At 39.3% G+C, this 22859-nt stretch overlaps 1 protein-coding gene and 1 pseudogene across 3 annotated transcripts in view; both read right to left on the bottom strand.

The window, feature by feature from the left end:
* Window positions 1-16013, bottom strand: part of LOC105049109 (uncharacterized) — a 42803-nt gene extending 26790 nt beyond the window's left edge. Inside the window, exons 1-4 of one of the 3 annotated variants that reach the window (XM_010928668.3) lie at window positions 15875-16013; window positions 13018-13204; window positions 12071-12310; window positions 10784-10930 (exon numbers count right to left, since the gene is read on the bottom strand). In XM_010928668.3, coding sequence (XP_010926970.1) covers window positions 10784-10930; window positions 12071-12310; window positions 13018-13150 — 520 coding nt within the window. In that variant the 5' untranslated portion in view covers window positions 13151-13204; window positions 15875-16013. Of the gene's footprint in view, window positions 1-10783; window positions 10931-12070; window positions 12311-13017; window positions 13205-15613; window positions 15730-15874 lie in introns of those variants that run through there. The other 2 variants (XM_029265728.2, XM_019851856.3) reach the window with 2 other exon arrangements.
* Window positions 2345-6991, bottom strand: LOC140859130 (uncharacterized; annotated as a pseudogene).
* Window positions 16014-22859: the final 6846 nt, after the last annotated feature.

Here is a 22859-nt window from a genome sequence, read left to right as displayed (position 1 = left end):
ATAGATGAAATTTTATGTGATTCTACTTAATCAGCTTGTTGAGACTTTAGCCAGAATAAGCTACATTTGTAGCATGAACTCCTACTATTGCAATAAGCAAAGCATGATCAAACCTTCACATGTCTTCTAGAAGTTCAGATCTTGTACTTATTTAAGTGTATACTGAAACAAGGGACTTAATTTCTTTCCCCATAAGGTGGATATGATGTTTCTACATGGGAAGATTAACTCATTAACATAATGAGCCTCATGCACAAATTTTTATCCAAATTTTTCCTGATGGATCTTTTTTTATTTTTATTTGATGGAAGGGAAGCCGCCCAACTTATTAAGGAACATAATACAAAGAGGATAAATCAGGCTTTAAGTTAAGCTTGTGTAGATTACCAAGTATTACTTGCATATCAGATGAACACATGTACCTAGTAACAATTATTCAAGTCCCAATGGAATGTCCAGTGGTACTCGGGAATGGGCACTTTCTCAAGTGTCAGGACAAGGTGGGATGGTGACAAATCCCATTGCATAAAAAACCCAGCATGGCTGCATCCCCCAAGATTTGAATGATTGACTAGTAATATAGGAGTCCATAGCATATGTAACAAACAAGCTTAATATATGCATAGTTTGGAGCAAGGTTCGCTGTACTGGTACCGGACAGCGTACCGGTGCCGGACTGGTATGGTACAGTACCGTACCGACATACGGTACGTCTAGGCATACCGGTCCGGTACTGGTACACAATATTTTTTTCGATTTTCTTTTTTTTTTGAATTTTTGAAGTTAATAATTGATAAATACAACCTCAATATAGCATTATATTGCATATTATTGACATATTTGGGTTCAATTTGGAGTTAGGTTGCGGTACAAAGACTCTTGATCCAAAATTTCAAACATATATTTATTTACATTATATTTCAACTATGTTATCTTAAAACTAAAAAATATATATATAAAATGCGCATTAAAATGTATCTAAATATTTAAGTACAAAGCACAATAACTGATATACGAACCTTAAGATGTACTCTACATTTAATTTCTTGTCGAGTGTCTATGACGCTCGTAGATGTCTGGATCATCAATATAGTCTGAAGGGACATCAGTCCAACCCTCTAGCCAAGCTGCACCGTACTCTCGAATATTCATCATCCCATAAGGCATCCTCTTTGGATTGTAAGACATCTCAGACCTCTCGCTAAAATTCTGACTCTAAGAAGTATCCTCGAGATGATGGTACGGTTGTGGAGGAGTCCATCCAAATATGCCAGTAGCAAAATCTGATCCGTAAGATGCTCCAAACTGCATAAGGTAGTAACCACTAGAAGATGATGCCTCGGATGCACCATATGCATATGGATCATAAGGTGGCTGTGAATAATAGGATCCATAATGCGAGGATGATCCAGATACATTCATGGGCCCTACTCCACGTGCAAGATCGTCCGCAGCTGCATCATATGCTGGACAACCTCTAGGAGCCCGTCGTCTATATGAAATTGGCTCCCCACAATCTCTACCGACTCGTCCACTATGATCCCTATCCTGTGTGACATGCGTAAATTGAGACTCACCGATGAATCGAATATCACCCTGTGGCTATGTCTCATAAACGGTGGTCTCCTATCCTCCAATTCCTCCCTGATCATCAGATCCATGGCTACTACTACTAGTATCATCATCACTCTCCCTGGTGTCCGTATCTGAACCAGATAGCTCCTATACTCTCGAGAGTGGTGCACGTACAACTGTCTTTTTCTTTCCCCCCTTGTGCCCCTCTGTGACTGAGTTTCCTGTGATTGGGAGGATGGATGCCTTCTTGCTGGCTGCTGGGAAGATCGTCTATACATCTATCGCTCGAATCTCTAGAAAGATGTATCGGATAGCGAGTCATGTGATGAATGAGTCCCTTGTGTCCCCTCAGACTGTGGCTGATCAGCTGGAACCCTATGTGGAATTTTTTTTTTTGCCCATTGCCCTGGATCCACCCTGATCTCCCTCGCCACCACACTAGCTGGTCGTGGAGGGGATCCTGACTCATCAAGCTCTGGCTCCTGCTGCTGACCTGCAAGCCATCCGATGATCGGATCGTCATCCTCGTCAGATCAGTGTACTTCAACTGAACTTCCTCTTGAATATATTTTAGTCTCAACCTCAGATTGTAGTGAACATATACAAGATCGTCGAGGCATTTTTGTGTCAGACGATTTCTCTGTTTGCTGTGGATAAAGACGAAAGTGGATTAATTGCGCTTACAGCCACTAGCAGAGACCGTCTGAGAAAGAATACGGACAGTCATATATCTCAAATTTTCTGCTGACGTTCCAAAATGAATCCATCATTCAGCTACAAAAGCAAAATTACATATCAAATTTGATGATATTATTAAGCAAATTTATATATCAATCTACATTGCTCATTATTGAACGTAATTTATCTGGATTCATCTGCTTTTTGCTTACGACAGCTGATGGGACTCCAAAACTGTCTGATCCCTCTCTAAACTATTTCGTCTGAAACAAAATATATTTATTATTTATAAATATATCAGATCAAATTCAATTCAATTACATCTGTTTTAAACTAGCATACCTCTTGCAGACACAACGATGCGATTTCTGGATCGGGCACCATCTTATATATGACATTGCGAAGAGCAGCAAGAAGCTCGCTATCCATATCTATCCCCGGAATAATATACTGAAATCTCGGATTCAAGTAATAAGCTGCAGATAAATTTTAAGACTGATTAAGCATAATTTTATTTTCACGCTTCAAAAAAATATTGTAAAACATTCTTAAATCCAAACTTACCAGTTAGATGCAAATCTCTGCCCATCTGATAGTCTCAACGGTGCTCAATAATGTTAATGAATTCTTGAGCATGCTTGAGATCATTCTCACTGATCTGTTTCTTTGCCCTCTCCATCATGTAATATAAGAAGCCTATCTGGGGGTATCTCTCGCTATCCACGATGTGAAGCACCTCATATAAAGGCTTGATAGCCTTCACTATCTTCTCAGCCCGCTGTCAAAATGACTGACTCGTCATCAAGTTCTCCACATGACTTCCATCAGTGCCGGCCCTCGCATATCTGCTCTCCTGCCACTCGGCACTGACAAACATCTGACGTAGGGCTGTTTTCTTCTGAAAAAAACTATCAAGTGCTATGTAGTTGGTAGCAAACCGTATGATATCCGGTCGTAAGATCTCCCCTCCAGTATACGTCCGCATCAATGAAAGAACCCATGTGTGGTTGTAGATGAATCTAGTAATGGTCTGGACAATCTCCACTACCTGCTGCACCCTGCGAATCTTTTCGATATCCATCAATATAAAATCAATGCAATGTGCAGCACATGGGGTCCAGTATATCTGCGATCGCTGCTCCATCAGCAACTCTCCGGCAGCCTTATATTGTGGTCCGTTATCTGTAATGACCTGCACGACATGCTGCTCACCCATTGAATCAATCACCTCCTCCATCAGACCAAGGATATATGTGGCATCGTGCATCTTATCTGAAGCATCGATTGATTTGTGAAAAAATATTTTTCTATCACAGTATGTCAAAAAATTAATGATGCTCCGCCTTGTAGGACCTGTCCAACCATCACACATCACTGTCAAACCGTATGTAGGCCATTTATTTTTGTAAGAAGCAATCCATCTCTGCAGATCCTCCTTATTGCTGTCAAGAAGCTGACCATAGATGTCCTTAGATCCTGCAGGATCTACACCCTGGCCAGCAACCTCTATGGCTAAAATAGCAGATCGGTAGTAAGGATTGGCTCCTGCATTTGCTGGAATATGACTGAAATGAAACCATGATCCAATAGCTCACCACATATCCTTCTTCTTATCTTTTTTCAGCATACTATCAATTCTCTGCTGCTTTGAATCCTTGCTGGACAAAGCATGTGGATCCAAATCCTGAATGCTGGCTCTTGCTGGAATATCTCTGGAGGACCTCTTCCTATTGTCAAAAGCTCCCAACAAAGAAGACATGCTGCGTCTACTCCCTCTACCACCAGGCTCTCTGACTGAGGTAGTCCTCCTTAACTCGAATTTTCTCCTACCAGTCGCTGATCCAGATCCTGATTCGTAGCATGATGGTCCAAATCGCTCTCTATACCGGGCCATCTCCTCCTGCCAGTACTGATCCGCTAAGCTCGTCTAAATGGCAGCCTCAATCTGTGCCTCCTCATCATCTGGAGCAAAAGCCTCCTCTGACTCTCTAGAGTGATAAGAAGATGGCTCTGCAGCTCGACGATCTACTTCGATCTTTTTCTGCTTTGCCCTTTTCTTCGCTGCTTTCGAATCAGCAAAGTACTTTTTCATCAATTGTCGGACCTCTTGCGAATATTTCCGACACATAGACACATCAGGATAACCACCAGTCAGATGCTGCTTCAACCTAGTCACCCCTTCTCTCTTGAACTCTGTGTTGCACCATTTGCATCTTCAATGATGCTAAGCCGAGAGCATCTCGCCATAATCCCAACCGATGTCACGCTCTGAATCTTTCTTCTTACTCATTTCTGCAGGTATAACAAAATACTAATTATTTCGAATTACCTGTAATATAACACTAAATACATATATTTTTTATTTGATAACATTTCTTACTATTTAAATATTTACAAAAAAAATTTCAAAAAAATCTCAAGTTAGATTCAAATATTTCAATTGTTTTGAATCATTCTAAACATTATTCTCAATTTCAAAACTAACACTGATTTTTTATTTTTTTAATTTTTTAATAATTTTATATAAATAAATATATACTATAAAATAGCTGATTAATTAAAGTGAACGAACGTCATACTCTAAATTTTTTTCTTATAAATATATGCAAGTACAACAAAACACGATAGTTTAACGATAATTAAAATAATTATATATAATTTTAAAATAATTTTAATAATTATTTTAAAACTTATAAATTCAAAATAAATATGTTATATGCTTCAAATAATATTTTTAAATTAACTAAAATATAACACTATTTTTATATATTTTTTATTTTATAATTAAATTTTTTAATTTAAATAATTAAAAAAATAATTTTTTTAATTTTAAATATTTGAAAAAAATTTGAAATTAGATTTAAGTAGCTTGAATCATTCTAAACATGATTCCCAAACTCTGATTTTTTTTCCTAAAATTTAATTTTTTTATTTTAAATAAATAAATATTTAAAAATATTTAAAAAATATATAATTAACGAAAATTAACAATTTTAGTGTCATCGTGTAGATCTTCCAAAGATCTATCACATATAATTAAATCATCCCAAAATCATATGATTTTCTCTTATTTTCATTCTTTCTCATTCTTATCCTATTTTTAACAACAAAAATAAAAAAAAAATATTTACTAAAAAAATAACACATTATCTTATCTCCGACCAAAGATCAGCCTCTCCTCGAACCACTCCTACAATTTGACGAAATTTTTTTCTTTTTTTCTAATTTTTCGAAGGTCTCAACGGTTTCGTTGAGACCTTCATAAGCTTCGGGTCCTCGGGAGTTCTCTGAGACTTCTCAGAGAATTCTAAACAAGCTTAATGATTTAAAAAGTCTCCGACCCCACCCCCCTCCCCCCTCTCCACTTTATGCATATGGGCATATCGGCACGGTTCGGTTCACGCCAAACCAGACCGAACCGATCCATACCATCCGGTTTTGGGCGGTATGAAAACGAACCGGACCGAACCGAGCGGTTCGGTGCGGTTCGGGGAGTTTTTCGAAAAAAAGGTCCGAACCGGACCGGTAAAGTACCGGTCCGGCTCGGTACGCCTCGTACCGGGCGGTTCGACCCGATACGGTGAACCCTAATTTGGAGTGTTCTTCAAGCATATATAGCGTAATCATATCAAGCCCAATAAAAAAAAATCGCACACTACATCAAAAGATCCTATAGATAGCATCTAGTCCTCATAGAGATTTACTTGGGTAAAGAAAGATGCCTATCTACCAGTGAGGTTGTTCTGCTTTCCATGTTTTGTAAGCAGAGGTGTTTAAACCAGTACATCTAACTCATAATTATAAAAACACAACATCACAAACTACATAAATGATTATTGATCAAATTTGAAATGGGCCAATATAATCATCAATGCTCATTTTGGAGCTACATATACTACAAATTTATACTTACCAGGAAGCTGGCAGCAAACCAAGGTTTTACATCCCAGTGGGACGGGGGGGTGTCCCAGTTGTCTCATCCCGTTCCTATGAGAAAATGGGATCAGGATAGGCTCGAGACACCAAAATCCATCCACACAGGAGAGAAGAAGAAACAAGAAGAAAAAAAAAAGAAAGGAAAGAATAAGAAAAATGAAAAAAAAGGAAATGAAGGGAGAAGAAAAAGAAAGAAAAAAGAAAGGAAAAAAAGGAAGATAGAGGAAAAGAAAGAAAAGAAGAAAGAAAGAAAGAAAAAAAGAAGAAGAGAAAGATAAAGGATATCCACCGGGATGCATGACCGGAACTACTGTCGGGATGGGACGGGACAACGGGACATCCCGTTCTATGGAGAAACTAGGACACCTTTGCCCCACGGGATTTAAGACCTTGCAACAAACCATGGGTTTCAAATAATTTAGACAGCATTCATGAAAAGACAATTCTCCAACTCACCAAACTAACAATTCAATAAATTTTTTTTCCGTTTGACCCCTTTCTCGAGCTACCTTGGATCAAAAGACTGAATTATACATGAAAATTTCCACTAGCCCGATGCATTAGTTTTAGACAAGACACTAAAACATCACTACAAGATATTGTAGCAATATCTTTCAGACCTCTTAGCCAGATTGCACGTAATTGCGAGTTGCCACTACTCACTAAGACATGCAAATGCAGACCATATCCTGACTTGTAGACTTACAGGCCAGGAATGGATCCAATGAAGGACAGAATAAAATTCAGGTCTTGGTTTAGATCTAGTAACTTTGCAGCCAACCTGAACATAATATATCACCATCTGTGTATGAAATTTTATAAAGTGTATATGTCATTTCTTGAAGATTTTTATTTCCTTGTAATGACATTAAGAGAACTGGACCTACCAAATCTTTAATCCCCTTATATATCTTCTTTGAAAACTCAAGCCCTATCCTCCCCTTTATACCTCCTGTTATTGACACCCTTCATAACATTGGCTACCCTGGCCCTTCTTTGTATCATGCCCCTAAGGCCACTAGCCTTTGCATCAGGCTACTCCCAACACTGATTTCCCACACTAAGCCCCGCTTCTTATCTCGAAGTCCCACAAATCACCCTCACCTCCCACCTCCTGTTCTCATGCCACATGTCTCTAATACCTTCTGCCCATCCCTTAGTAACTCTTCATCTCTCTCCCTCTCTTATTTTGACATGTAGGCTTCCACTCATTCTTTGCCCCTTATAATTACTACATAATTTCTTTGATCCCACACCCCTCCTCTTGATTTAAACTCCATCTTCATAAAATCATCCCGCTATTTCACCAGTCACTCATTAGACTGTGCCCTCGAAATATCTCACTTTAAAATTTCCTTCTTTATATAAAATTCTTCTAATTTCTCTTCCCTTTTCTTGTTTGACTCTCCTGGCCTCATTTAACATTTATAACCACATGACCCTTCCCCCACCACCAGTGACAATAAAGCAATCAAGGCTAACACTAGCACCATCCTGACCTCCAAGAACACTGCTCCAATCCACTCCTACACCATCCCAAACCCTATTCATATCTTATTTAGAACCAATGAGTGTTTCACATACATATACCTGACTCATAGAAGTGATAGGTCTTAGGAAGTCCTACTTAGACCTAAACCTAACCTAACTCCTATATGATAAGAATTTGGGTCAGAATTTGGAAGGAAGTTCCAAACCTAGATGGAGGATGCTAGACCAAGTAGCACCACACAATTATATTCCAACCAGTAAACAACAAACTGATATGTTTATCAAAGCTTTTGGTTATGAATAATTTTGATTTTTATCTTCATAGGGTGTAAAGAATGCTGAAGCTCCAAATGGAGTAGCAGGAAAATTTGATTATTTTCAAAATTAAATTCAAATTTAAAATTCAAGTTTAAAATTCAAATTTGAAATCAAACAATCAGTCAATCACCTTGTTGTGATTTGTTGTAAGCTTGTGATAGTTTTCCTTTTTTCGATTATGGGATTTATGGATTAGTACATATTCCACATAATGAAATGAAAACTATAAAATTTCATTATTTCACTGGTATACAGAGATATTCCCTACTTAAATTAGTTTTCTTAAATAAAATTTAGCCATCCTAGGGATGCTTTTCTAGTTCATTTCCATTGTCCATATCATATATACATATGTTGTTTAACTAATAGTTGTGTTCTATTTAGAAAAGCTTTCCAAGTCACGTGTTTGCCTTAAAACGTAAACCATAGCCTAAAAATCAAGAGAGGTTTACATAGCAAAAGGCAAATATGGAGCAAGTCAGAATGAAGAAATATAGCAATGAAACATATCAAGGTCATGCAGAAATAGTTCCAAAGTTAAAATCTTGCATTAAGAGCAAAAGCCAAGCATCAGCAACTCTGGGCATCACCACCACATTGCCAAAGCAACCATGCAGTGGGGGTTCATAGTAGCAACCAAAACAACACAAAAGCTCACATATAACTAAGATAAGAAATTCTATACATTTCAGGAGAACCAAATTGATATGCCATTACCTCATCCTTTAATAAATACTATAACATGTAAAAGAAATTCTACAAAAAGAGTGTTTAGCATTGCGTGTGACTGTTGTTCCTAAAGATCTTAAATATAAACTGAGAAGATGTTTTTGATGGTCAATTCATTCTCGTATCAAGAACTAGACAGGTGTTATGAAGAGCACCCTAATCCCTAATAGTTGTAACATGGTATATTTGACAATAAAGTAGACATGTATTTTAAGGTGGCTTTGCTGAAATGGATAATACCATCTTCTCTAATGTTGTTGCAAATTGGAAGTTGAGGCTATCAGTAGAATGACAGCCAAATATGGAATTTTTACTGAAGGTTGTATTGTAAGAAAATAAAAACTATCCCATTTCTTTCCAATGGATTTGAACACTTAGTAGGTGGTTGAAGAAAAACTCCAATGGCTCAATCAAATGTTACTTCTAGAGATCTACATAGAAATGAAGTCAAGGAAATTTTATTGCTATTGCTACACTCTGTTGGCCTTTGTATCATCTATGTTCAACTACTGGGTGCTTCTCAAGGAGTAAGACACACTATATAGGTGAAAGAAAACCTTGTTAAAGTATAGATTAAAATGGACTAGAAGACTACCGTGGATAGGGCTGTCTAATAAATGAGTTGTTTGTGAGAAGCTTGCGCTAATCTTGTAAACAAGCAAAACGAGCTAAAACTTTGAGTTGGAAAATTAGTAAGCGAGCATGAGTTATGTCCAATTTGCTCATGTTTGGCTCAATATAACTCAAGATATAAATATCTAATAATATACAGTATATTATTTATTAGTTAACTGCATAAGCATTTCTACATTATAAAGTATTATCAGATAATAATGATATTTACTCAGGAAAGAAGATACAACCATCACATCTTAATCTAATGGCTCCAGATTTTCATATGTTTATCAAGTCTAAAAGTGAAGTTAAACTTTCATGACTAAAGTTTTGGATAAATTTTTGATCTGATTAGGGAGAAGAAAGTAATTCCCTTAACCCACACAAACTCAAATCTCTCAAGAAATTTTAGGGAAAAAAAGGAGAGAGACTGACAAAAATAGGGTCTAAGTCAAATTTTCTTTTGTTGATGATTCATAAACTGAGAAACACAGGCTCTATGTACAATAGTGAGGATTGCCCTTGCACAATTCGGGCCAGATTCCTCTCTTAGTTCGAATAAAACTAGCTTTCTAAAATAGACAGGACTAGTAGAAATAAACACAATGAAGCTAAAATCCTATGGAAAGTAAATTTCAACTTTGACATCAACTTTGCTTGCTGTCACTCTGCCAAATTCTTCTTGAATTGGAAGATACACTCAGTCAGAGTAAAAAAATTCAATTTGACAAGCTTATTTCGGGACCAAATAATGGAAGGTGGACCTTATCATTGGCTGCACCACCCACATTAGGAGATGGTGCCACATTGTAGATCTCAAACAATTATCTAATTTAAATAAAAAAAATGATCGTAATTGGGCATCTTATGGCCACGTTATGGCTTCCAGAATTTTGACGTAGGATTCAACTTAACGATGTGGCAGATTGCTTCTAGACCCCATTCAACCTTAAGCTACAGTGGTTAAAGTGATCTACATCAAGTTTAGTGATCCTCTTGGATCAATTTTCTACTAAAGCAAAACTTATTACATACTTCAAAAGCACCCCTTTTAAGTGTATAACAAAGAAGCCTATATAGTTTTCTCTTACTAGTAGTCTTCTCCTCACATTTTCACTTCTACAGGGAAAAACATTTGTATAGTTCGGTTGACTAGAATGTGCTTATCACATCTCCCATTCCATTTCTTTCCTTTCTTTATTTCTTTAATTTTCTTTTTTAGTGCATCAAAAGATATAATGGAATATCAAAGATCCAGAATTGACCAAATAGCCAAGAATGCATTTGAACATTTTAAATAGCTTGTGACAACAATCAAAATAAATAAGAGATACATCCATATAAGTATGTTAACTGGCATATATTACAAAAGGGAAGAAAATATCAATAAGAAAGAAAATATTACATAAATAAGATACAAAAAAATGTATGCAAAACATACCTCTCCATTCTCTTGGAATGTGAAAATATTTCCTATAACAGCCCGTGGGATTGTCTGGAGGAACATAGGGTGGATTCATAGGAAATGGATAAGGAATATTTGTATAGATAGGACAATCAAAACCATGCGTCTGCCAATTTGAAGGAACTGCCTTAACAAAGCACAATCATATCAGAAAGGTCCTCTAGAATAAAAGCATGTGTGCAAGTGTTTAAGCGAAGCGGGAGAGAGAACACAGACTGTGACAATTACTTAATTTACACCCCTAATATAGCACAAGTAAACAAGGATTTAATTTTTTTATTAAAAAAAAGAAACACAATACAGGCTAGTATAGGTCATGAACCAGTATGGCATGTCCCACAGTGCGGGCCTGTATGTTCTTACAATTCAGCCATGACAAGACAGTTCCTGTATTGATATGGGACGATATGGGCCAATACTGGTGGTATATACTAGTCTTGTACTTCGGTTTTATAATTCTTGCTAAGGATGGAGAGTAAAGAAATCCCATTTGTATGATTAAGAAAAAAAAAAATCAAGACATAGGTTTATAGACTTTAGAAAGATAATAAACAGAAATATTCAAATGATACAGCTACATATTAACAAAAGTGTGTGCAAAATGAAATAGCTCGAAATCTATCAATCTTATATTAATTTAATAATCAAAGGACCTGGAATGTTTACTTCCAGGTGCTGACATGTTTTGGTCAGTTTGCACCTTCACAAATTGATAGAACAGATAGTACATATATTTTATCAAGAGTATAGAAATGGACCAACTTTACTCAACATTCCAAAAGGCTAACGAATTAATACTATTACAACGTTCATAAAAGCATAAAAACTGAAGAAAAAAGGAAAAAGGTAAAGCTAAAAGGACCAAAACGAAATAATGAACCACTGGCGGTTCTATCTCTTTCCGCTAGTTTAACCAATTAAACATTAGCACTAGTCATTTCGTTGCTGATCTTGTTTTCTATGAAACTATCTATTATTAAAAGGTATCCATTTTACAAGGATTTACCAGCCCATACTTCTGAAAGTTAACGATTAGGCATGTTTTGCAGCCCTTTCATTTTGCTAAAATAATATATTCAACAATTAACATTTTTTCTTGAAATTCGAGTTCATCTACTAGGTATTGAACTGCATATTAGAATCAATGAGATCTAGGGAAAATTTTGAAGTAATACTATAATAAGTTAAAAATACAAAGAAAACAACCAACAATGACTTGTATATATAATGGATATTAACAACTTTTAAGTCATGAATACTTGCCTGGTAGTGTTTCCCAAAGAGAATCATCATAACTGCTATCACAAAAGTTTGCTGGAACACTTGTAGGAGAAGAGGCCAAAAAGAACTTCCAGTGCCCACTTAAAGACTTTACAAAAGGTAAGCCCTTGACCCAGAAAGCAGCACTCTCCAGGGAAGCAAAAACAGCATCATCATTCCATACAGCTGAATTTGAATTCAGCAAATCCACCTTGCTGCGCTCATACCAATATCTAAGAGATCCTGTTCAGGATAATATAGATCATTGCACAAATAGCTTCAAGACTTTGACAGCATTAGCTGCAGGAAATTTTCTTAATAGAGGTTATTGACTGATATCAGTCAGCACCCTAAGTATTACACAAGGGAACATCCATGACAAAGTCCAGGGCAAAGCTGAACAATGGCAAGATGAGAGACATGGAACACAACAAATTCACAGACATGATGAAAAATGGATACAATGAACTGAAGGAATAGGATCCAGACATACAACTTATTCGTTGCTACACTCAGAGTGAAAAATACTAGCATATCTGTAGTCAGGAATAATCACCACTTTGATACTCAAAAGGAATAGAAGAAATACTGCATATTCCTGTGCAATGTGCAAATGTCAATGGTTTAAATCCATATGACACGTTTATCTGCCCACATCTAGAAATGGACTCTGCAATATAAAATCCAGTCCAGATTCACTCCTCAAGTTCTATGGTCAAAACAAGAAGCCACAGAAGACATCAGCCTATTGAATCATGAATTGTAAATTTTTGTTAACAAAATAACATGCACATCACATGTCCTTCACAAAAGAATTGTCAAACTATCAAGCTATGATCATGAGGAGTTTACTTAGTTGACCTACTTAAGTAATGGAGAAAAATCTAACCAAGCTAAAATTTTAGTACACGGAATTGACGTACAGTTGGTGTAGAATGGGGTGTGCTCACCTTCAACTGAATCATGTGAGTGCAGTGGCACATGTGCATCACACTTTCTCCACTTGATAAAGGATGGATCTTCCCAAACTCTATGAGAATTATCTAAGGGAGAGAAGGGTCCAACCGGAAAATCCGCAGGCATGGTGACAGAAAATTTGCTCAAGATATGTTTCGACAAAGTAATAGAATATATGTCCTGCATGCAAGCAAAAGAATTAAAACTAAAAAAAATAAAAAAAGTGTCTGTAACTGCCACTGGAACTTATAAAACAATTTTAACTTCAAAACTTCAAGATTTCAGAAATCCCATTGGTGATTTCATATATTGTGTAAAAAATATAGTAACAAAAAATAGTATGCAGTTTCAATTACCCTTTTGCTTTGCGTTAAAAACAATATAGAGAAAGAAATTCTCCAAACATGCACCTTTCAAACCCTGGCATTAGCTCTGATAATGTTGATAGTGATCTTAGAAAAAGTGTACCGAAATTGTGAAATGTGTGAAACAAAATATTTATAAAGAAATGTTCATGTTGCCATCTGTGACTACTAGAGTACAGAAAAAGACTGTGAAGAAAGATTTCCTTTATATAAATTATGATAAGCTTCACCTAAAGAGCCAACAAAAGAAAAGCAAGGAAAAACAAGGTAAAGAGCGGCTAAGGTCAGACAAACTTATATGGATGGCTGGTTATCTCACTAATATAATGTCTTAGCGGCCCCATCCTATCTAAATCCCAGGCCACCTACATTCATGTTACTCTTGATATGGTCAATAGACACATTTACAGCATTGTTTCCAAGAAGACAACCCAGAGAATGCAATAGGTTAGGGAAGAAACTTGCAACTCTTACCATGACCATAACCATCCAGCATTCTTCCAAATATTTGGGGTTAGCTTTATTGATCCTCATTTGCCAAGCATTCCTGCTTACAACCAGCTGTAATCTAATTACAGGATTTTCCATATACTTTCTCAAAAGATCTATTCATGTTATGCTATGTCTTCTCCTTTTTCTCTGTCCTTCAGCAGAAATTGAAGTACCCTTCCCATTGTTATAGAAGCCCCCTGAGGTCTGTGTTGTATAATATTTCTACCATCTTAATTTTTCCTCCATCATTTTGTTCTTAATTAGTGTAACCATTACAACTCTTTCATTTCTCATGCTATCCTTCCTAATTTCACCATGCATTCATCTTAGCATTCTCATTTTTTTGACAGGTTCTAGACCCTTTTTACACTCTAACATTCATAGTCATGCAAAACTAGAGGCCTTGAAGCCATTCTATAAACTTTTCCTTTAAATCAACAAAGTATTTGTAGGTCACATGATATCCCAAAAACACCTCTCCTTTTTATCAAACCAGCTCTAATTCTATCACACATCTTGATCCATCTCTCCATTATTTCGTATAATAGATCACAGATACCAAAACCAATAACTTCATGGTATCTCTTGTCTATCAATATTAATTGAAGTCTCGTCATTGTTCCTGTTTTCATGGAAGTACTCAGCCAAGCAAGTAGCAACTTTTAAGACACTAAAAAATATTGCGAACCAAATTCTACAGGGATCTCCCTACTTGGTGCAAATTAATAGATACTTAAAGAGCCATGCAAACATCTGCTCTTTATAACCAGCTACACAATCAAGAAGTCAAGCCACTGAAACATAACTGGCAGCCACTTTTCTATCAGTGATGTCCCCTACAAGGTACAGATTAATCAGATCGGAGAGCCATGATGCCTCCTTGTAACCAGCCACATGATTTAATAAATAGATTTGACAATGCGTAAACAAATTTTCTAAGTATTGCACAAACTCCAGCTAAGACAAGATCAGCAAAATAAACACTAGTAAGTCCTGACTTCAACCCAATTACAATAACCCTCTGTAGAGTGACCACCTGCAGTTTTCTGCACACTTCATCCGAAACAATCTCATACCATTTTTCAGAAGAGCTCATCGACTGACTCTTTTTTACTCCCGTCCAAGAAAGCCATCTAGAGGGCGCAGAGTGTTTTGCAGACTCCAACAAGTTCACAGACAGGAAATCAAAGGATAAAAGTAATATCGATCAAATCCTAGAACAGAGAAGGGGCTAAAAGACAAAGCTATGCACAAGCAAGCCGAAAACACCAGAGATGCTCCTCTCAAAATCCCATCCAAAACAAAACGAGAGTATTTCAAAACAGCAATGAAGGTCAAAAGCAACAAAATGGCATAAATCTGCGACCAGGAATAAAAGAAGACATAACAAAACTCAGGGGGCAAAAAAAAAAAAAAAACAGAAGAAGAATTCCTGAGGCATAAAGAGATCAATAAAGCACCAACAGCTTAAAACTGAAACTAAGTTCCACATCTACTCCAATTTAGAAATAAATCCAAGATAGAAAGCATAGAAACTCTCCTTAGCAACACATTCAATCTTCCACATTCAGAGCAGATCCCTGTTCATAGCAGCAGTCTATAAAATTAATGAATCAAAACAGAAGTGAATAGTATCATAAAAGCTTCCCTCTAACTGAAGAAAATGTTTGCCCTAGAAGAGCATCAAGAACTGAAATAATCAAACTAGAACTCTTGCAAGTAGAAGTCCTACAGTTTAATCACAGTTGAAACCTTTCAACTTCTCCACTGGCATATTCAATATTTATTTTTCACCTTTCCTTCACCAATAACAACATGCTCATAAATCACTCATCAAGGATATGGAAATTCCAGTGATCTCTCTTCTCACTGTTTCATATCCTTGGCACTCTCCACCAAGGTGTCCCACTCTAGATGACACCAACAAATCTATCAAAAAATCTTCTTGCTTTTGATAAAAGAAGATTGGATCGGATACAGAATTGCCAGAAACCTGTTGAACTGGAAGATGACGGCAGCTGACGACGGACTTCCCAGCACCCGCCGCCTCCTACTTTGGAAATCCACCAGATTCGCAAGACGATGGATAGATGCAACTGCTGGGTGATGTCATAGAGGCTTGAAAGGATGTCATCGGGTGTGCCAGGTGATTTGTAAATAAAGCGAAGGTCTTTAACCAATGAGGATGTATTACTTATTTTGGGTTTATCCTCCGGTGCATTGGATTCGCAAAGTTTGTGAGTATTAATTACTTCCTGTAATCTATCTCATAATTACCATTTCATTAGAGTTTTCTCTTGGGTCACCGGGATGATTTAAGATCACAGCATTTAGTAAGCCATGATCCAGTCATTAAAATTTTTTGAATATTCATAAATAATTTATTTAATATTTTATGAAAATATAAAAATACTGATTATATAATATCAAAATTATCTATAATATAATTCAAAAAATATATATTTATTAATCACATATAATATATTATAAATAAAATATTATTATATTTATTAATATATTAATAATAATAGATTCTATAAAAATATATTTATTAGTCCTATAAATTATTAATATTATAAAAATATATTAATTATTATTATAGAATTAATATTTTTATTTATACTTATAATATACTATTTCTTAATATAAATATTTATTTTGATTAAAAAAATAATATAAATAAAATAATATATTAAGTATTTTTATTATATAAATATAAAGTACAATAAAATATTTTTTTTAAATTTAAAATTATCATTGAATCATAATATGATAATAATATGATTAATAATATATTATAATATAATATATATTATAAATATAATATATATTGTCAAATATAATATAATATATAATATTGATATAATATATTAACGATATATTGATATACAATTTTTTTTGCTAGATTGAGTGATATTTTTATCTATATATTTTAGTCTAAAATCATTATCCGGAGATGATCATATATTTCCAACCTTGAAGATATTTAATCCATCACTGGATTTGAGAGTAATTTGAGGAGCATGGATAATTTGAAATCATTGCAATGTAGGATCATTATGATGTAACTAAATATGATGATCTTATTATCTCTACTCCATCATTCCTGATCTTAGATGAATCATCTCATATTAAATATCTCTTTGATGTGTTTACTGTTTCTAATAAATAATATTTTCAAAGTTAAATTTTTTATAAAATTTTACTTTATAAAAGTTATATCATTTTAAAGGAGACTCAGCTATTTAATATTGTGGTGCCTCCTCTCTCTTTTTTTTTTTTTGTCAAGCTAAGAGGTATGTGAGAGGGGCTAATCTACGCTGCAATGTAATCTTGAGAGGGGATTCCAAAACATAGTGTCCTGGATCAATAGTTGGGTAGATTAGAAAGACACCCATCTCATTTATCGCCGATAATATTTACATGGAGGCCAAGTGTCGTAGACCTTTCTCATGTGGGCGTAGGGTCCTCTTAGAGCCCTCATCAGCCATCACCAGGCACCTTAGGATATTTTAATGATTGATGCGAATAGCTAACGCTTGATGGGGAAACTTCTCCCACGTATATTAAAAAATATATATTTTTATTAAATAAATGATGATTTAGACAGCCACATTATCTTTCCTTCGTATGTTTTTTTTCTGTTGCAATACCATTATAACAGTCATTATCATATTTTTTATGTTAATATTGAATAACTTCAATCATACAAGGTAGAGCGTATTGATATAACCACCTCTATATCTGCTATAATGATCAATCACAATTTCTAGATATTGTTGTTACTGAAAGTTTGATGGCAACAGTTGATCAAATAGCATAGTAGTTATATGTATCCCCTTTTAGTTACATTTGTTCATTTGTTTGTTAAATTTGCTCAATGTAGATCATAAAATTGGTTTAAAATAATAAATATTTATGAAGCACAAGATGTGACTTAAATTAAAAATCAAAAATATTGTAACAGGTTGGTTATTTTTTTTTGGTAATAATGGGTTGGTTTTTTACATGAAAAATTTATCAACGGTGAGATTCATTGGTCTTTCAATTTGCACCAACTCTCTTGAACGGTATCAATCTCATCATGCTAAGTTAGCAACACAAACTTTTTGTACGAAAAGCCAAACCGGAGGGATATGCATAACTAGGAAGCATAATACATTATCTAAATGACTTCACTGTACTTAAGAGGTGTTTGATTGGAGGGAGGAGGTCTGAAATCAAAATAGAAATGAATGACTCCCCAACCGTTTGATTGGTAGAAGTCTCGTTCTGATGCCAATTCCAAGATGGAATAGAAATGATCCAATTTACTTAAAACTCAATTCTTACTCTTCTCTAAGGGTTCAAATTTTCATTCCTATTTCGATTTTCATTTCGATTCTAATCTCCAAAGAGATGTTTAGTTCGCAACTGAAATGAGAATTGGAATGGAAATCATAATGGATTGGAATCAAAATCAGAATGGCCAAATCCTCCTAAGCATTTGGTTTATTACTGGAATCAGAATCAGAATAGAAATTTGAATCTTTAGAAGAGAGAATGATTAAATTTTAGATAGATTGGGCCATTTCCATTTCGCTCCGAAATATAAATCAGAATGGAACTCCTTCCTATCAAACGGTTAGAATGAGAGCTGTTGGTGCAAAAATCTGCTTGCGCCGGAGAAGCTGGAGTCGGAGAAGTCGCGGTCGCCGCCGGGACCTGCAAAGGAAGTCTAAACCGGAGGTGGGGTTGCTCCGGCAAGACCCTCCGACGCTCAAGTCAGTTCCCTGCCTCAACAAGAATGGAGTGCTCGAACGGAGAATTTAGCAGAGTTTTGAGATGAAAAATGAGAGCTTATAGAATAACGTATCTGGGTCCCCCTTTTTATAAGCGGAGGAGGTAACGGATTGATAGTGACGTTTGTAACCGTCTGGTAGTGGGCCGCCCATAGTCAGGAGGAATTTATTGCGAAGGGTAGTGGAGCGGAATCGTGGCTATCGCCGTAGCTCGCCACGTGGAATCAGTTGCGAGGAGTGGAGCAGCGTCCATTGTCGTGACTTGCCAGCGGATGGGAGAATCGCCCGGTATCCATCGCAGGAAGTGGAGCAGGATCGTGGCCGTTATTGCGGCCTGCCATGGAGTAGTGGAGCTGCGCGGAATCCGTTGTAGGAAGTGGAGCAGGGCTGCGACCGTTACTACGGCCTGTCAGGGGTGATGGAGCTGCGCGGAATCCGCCGCAGAAAGTGGAGCAGGATCATGGTTGTTATTGTGACCTGCCAGGGGGCGCAGATCCATCGGCTGAAGTTCGGCTGCGGTCGGAGTCCGGCCTCTGTAGGGGTCCGGGCGGAGTCCTCCTTGCGGTTGGGGTCGTGGATGGAGCCCGGCTTCCGTGGGAGTCCGGGCGGAGCCCTTTCGGAGCTGAAGTTGCGGGCGGAACCCGGCTCCCGTAGGAGTCCGGGTGGAATCCCCTGCAATCAAAATCAAATGCGGAGTCCGGCTCCTGTAGGAGTCCGGACGAAGTCTGCTCGTAGCCGTTGGAGTCGAGGACGAAGCCCGACTCTCGTAGGAGTCCGGACGGAGTCTTCCTGCAATTAAAGTTAAAAGTGAAGTCCGGCTCCCGTAGGAGTCCGGACGGAGCTTACCAGCAGTTGACGTTGAGGACGGAGCCCGACTCCCGTAGGAGTCCGGACGGAGTCTACTTGAGGTCGAAGTTGTCGGCGGAGTCCGGCTCCCGTAGGAGTCCGGACGAAGTCTGTCTGCAGCCGTTGGAGTCGAGGACGAAGCCCAGCTCCCGTAGGAGTTCGGGCGGAGTCTTCCTGCAATTAAAGTTAAAGGCGAAGTCCGGCTCTCGTAGGAGTCCGAACGGGGCTTACCAGCAGTTGACGTTGAGGACGGAGCCTGGTTCCCGTAGGAGTCCGGATGAAGTCTACTTGAGGTCGAAGTTGTCAGCGGAGTCCGGCTCCCGTAGGAGTCCGGACGAAGTCTGTCTGCAGCCGTTGGAGTCGAGGGCGAAGCCCGGCTCCCGTAGGAGCCTGGGCGGAGTCTTCCTGCACTTAAAGTTAAAGGCGAAGTCCGGCTCCCGTAGGAGTCCGGACGAAGTCTGTCTGCAGTCGGTGTTTGACGTTGGCGAGGAAGCTCAGCTCTCGTAGGAGTCCGGGAGGACCTCCTGGAGTCGATTCTGTTGAGGACTTCGGCTGTGGGTATTTTATACCCAACACCAGTCCCCCTACTTTCGAGTTCGAATTTCGAATGAAGGAAGTACAGAGAGATGGGCACAGCCGAAACCGTCCCTTCGAATCCTGCACACCGCCGCTCTCAGATATTTTGGCATTAAATGTGTGCATATCGGAGCTCTTTTTCTGGTTAAGGTGACCTGAAGAGTCTTTTCGGAACTCCCGCCGAAACGCGATCCCAAGCGCCGCGCTTCGGAAATCTGCGAACGGTCAATCCTCGATAGCGGTGAGGGGGACATGCCGGACACGTGGCATGTATCAGTTGGTCGAGGTACATCCGCTGCCATAACTGCGCTAAGATCCGCTGGCTATTTAAACCCCCTACTCTCCCTTCAGGGTTTCATTCTGCCGAGAAGACGGCACCCTTCTTTCATCTGAGAGCCTAGCTACTCAGCTACTTCCCCTGCACCGGTCCTTGCCGTCTTCAGCCCCCCAATTCTTCTCTAAGGGGTTCCCACGCCATGTCCTCTACCCCGGAGGCCATCCTTGAAGGGATGTCTAGGGCTTGGAGGAAGGCGAGGAGGAGAACAGTGGCCGGTGAGGATCCCCATCGTTTCAAAGGGGGCTCAAGGAAGAATTTCTTCAACAACAGGGGTTTAATAACGGGGGCCACCGGTAAAGTTATTCTGCCCGAGAATTTCGGAGTAGCAAGGTGGGGTGATACCGATCAAGGGGGCAGAGCTGTCGTCACAAGCTGTGGCGGGATCCTTGATGCCGTCGGGGCCGAGGGATCAGAAGCGGTCGGCGTCGACGGTGGGGCAGTGGAATTTATTGTGGGGACGGTGGAAGTAGCGCATGCCGACCTTGCCGGAGTATTTTGGGTGGCGGCTGTCGCGGAGCATTCGGAGATGGAGCATATCTTTGGCATCACCGCTGCCTCCAAGGTGACTCCAGCTCTTCTTGAAACAGGTCTTCGTCACTGCTGTCGTTGCCCTTACCGCCCCCGGGAATCTATCCCACCCTTTTCCCCTAGGGTTGGGACTTCGGAGATGGAGCGAAGCGAGACGGGACGAGAGCCGATAGGTCCGTTACACGCACTGGAGAACACGGCTGAGAAGGACAGAGACGGGAAGAGGAGTTTGCAGCTTGGAGCGGCCTCCGGTATATCCTTTCCAAGCCGTGTTCGCGGGGCTTGCAATGATGTATATCTTTTTTTCTTGACCCACCGGGTCTTGTAACGTATATCTTATTAAATGAAAAAGGAGATTTTGTTACCTTGTCTGCATCTTGCATCAAATAGTTGTCTGTCGAACTTCTTCATTTTCCTTTCCTCTTTCTTCCTCCTTTTCTTCTTTTCTTTTTCACGTCATCCTAAGGTCATCGACGACCTCTTTTATTCGTGTAGGGTTGTTATTTGTCGAGCTCCTTTTCGGCTTTTACGCCGTTCGAAGATACCCGGTTGTCATTCCGTCAATGGCTGCAGGTTCGCTTGGGGCCATTCGGGCCCGGGGTCCCTCCTAGGGTTTGAATTCAGGGATCCGAGCCTCTCGGATGCTGTTTGTTTTCCAATCGTCACTGTTGTAATCCATTGCCTTCCTTTTTTGCTTGGAGTTTTTCTCCGCTGAAGCCGAGGCGAAGTTCGGCTCCCGTGGGAGTCCGGGCGGAGCCTTCCTTGGCGTCCTGGACAGAGCCCGGCTCCCGTAGGAGTCAGGGCGAAGTCTTCCTGCAATCAAAGTCATAGGCGAAGTCCGACTCCCGTAGAAGTCCGGACAAGGCTTACCGGCAGTTGCTGTTGTCGGCGGAGTCCGGCTCCCGTAGGAGTCCGGGCGGAGTTGTCCTGTAGTCGATGTCGGTGATGGAGCCCGGCTTCCGTAGGAGTCCGGGCGGAGTTGTCAGTGATGGAGCCCGACTCCCGTAGGAGTCCGGGCGGAGCTGTCATGTAGTCAAAGTCGGTGACGGAGCCCGGCTCCCGTAGGAGTCCGGGCTGGGCTTATCACCGATCGAAGTTGCTTAAGCTAGGGCAAGGTTTTCCTCTTGGGGGGGCGCATATGGGCGTTGCAGGGCCTCTCCCCCCATCCGGTCTAAAAGAGCTGGGCCTTTGACTTTGTTCATGTCAGGACGAGGTCCTCCTCCTGTTCCTGGCATGGCTGTGGGGGCGCATATGGACGTTGTAAGGCCTCTCCCCCCATCCGATCTAAATGGAACCGGGCCTTCGACTTTGCTCAAGTTAGGGCGAGGTTCTCCTCCTGTCCCTAACAGAGCTGTGGGGGCACATATGGGCGTTGTAAGGCCTCTCCCCCCATCCGGTCTAAATGGAACCGGGCCTTCGACTTTGCTCAAGTTAGGACGAGGTTCTCCTCCTGTCCCTAACAGGGCTGTGGGGGCACATATGGGCGTTGTAAGGCCTCTCCCCCCATCCGGTCTAAATGGAACCGGGCCTTCGACTTTGCTCAAGTTAGGGCGAGGTTCTCCTCCTGTCCCTAACAGGGCTGTGGGGGCACATATGGGCGTTGTAAGGCCTCTCCCCCCAATCCGGTCTAAATGGAACCGGGCCTTCGACTTTATGAGGTTGCCCTTTTGTTTTTGATACAGTTTGTTTGAATTGTCCAAAGACATATGGGTATGTGACTTTTGATTAAAACGAAGTTACTGATAGTACATCCGTAAGTTTTCTGAGCTCCATGGTCGCGGGAGGTCGGCTCCTCCGAGCTCCTTAAGATAATAAGTTCCGGGCCGGACTACTTCTTTGACCTCATAAGGTCCCTCCCAGTTTGGGGCGAGTTTCCTCCGGTCCTGAGGTTGCGAGACAGCAGCTCATCG

This window comes from Elaeis guineensis, chromosome 7, assembly GCF_000442705.2.
Source record: "Elaeis guineensis isolate ETL-2024a chromosome 7, EG11, whole genome shotgun sequence".
NCBI classification, from domain to species: Eukaryota; Viridiplantae; Streptophyta; class Magnoliopsida; order Arecales; family Arecaceae; genus Elaeis; species Elaeis guineensis.
This window is presented reverse-complemented; position numbering and strand designations above follow the sequence as displayed.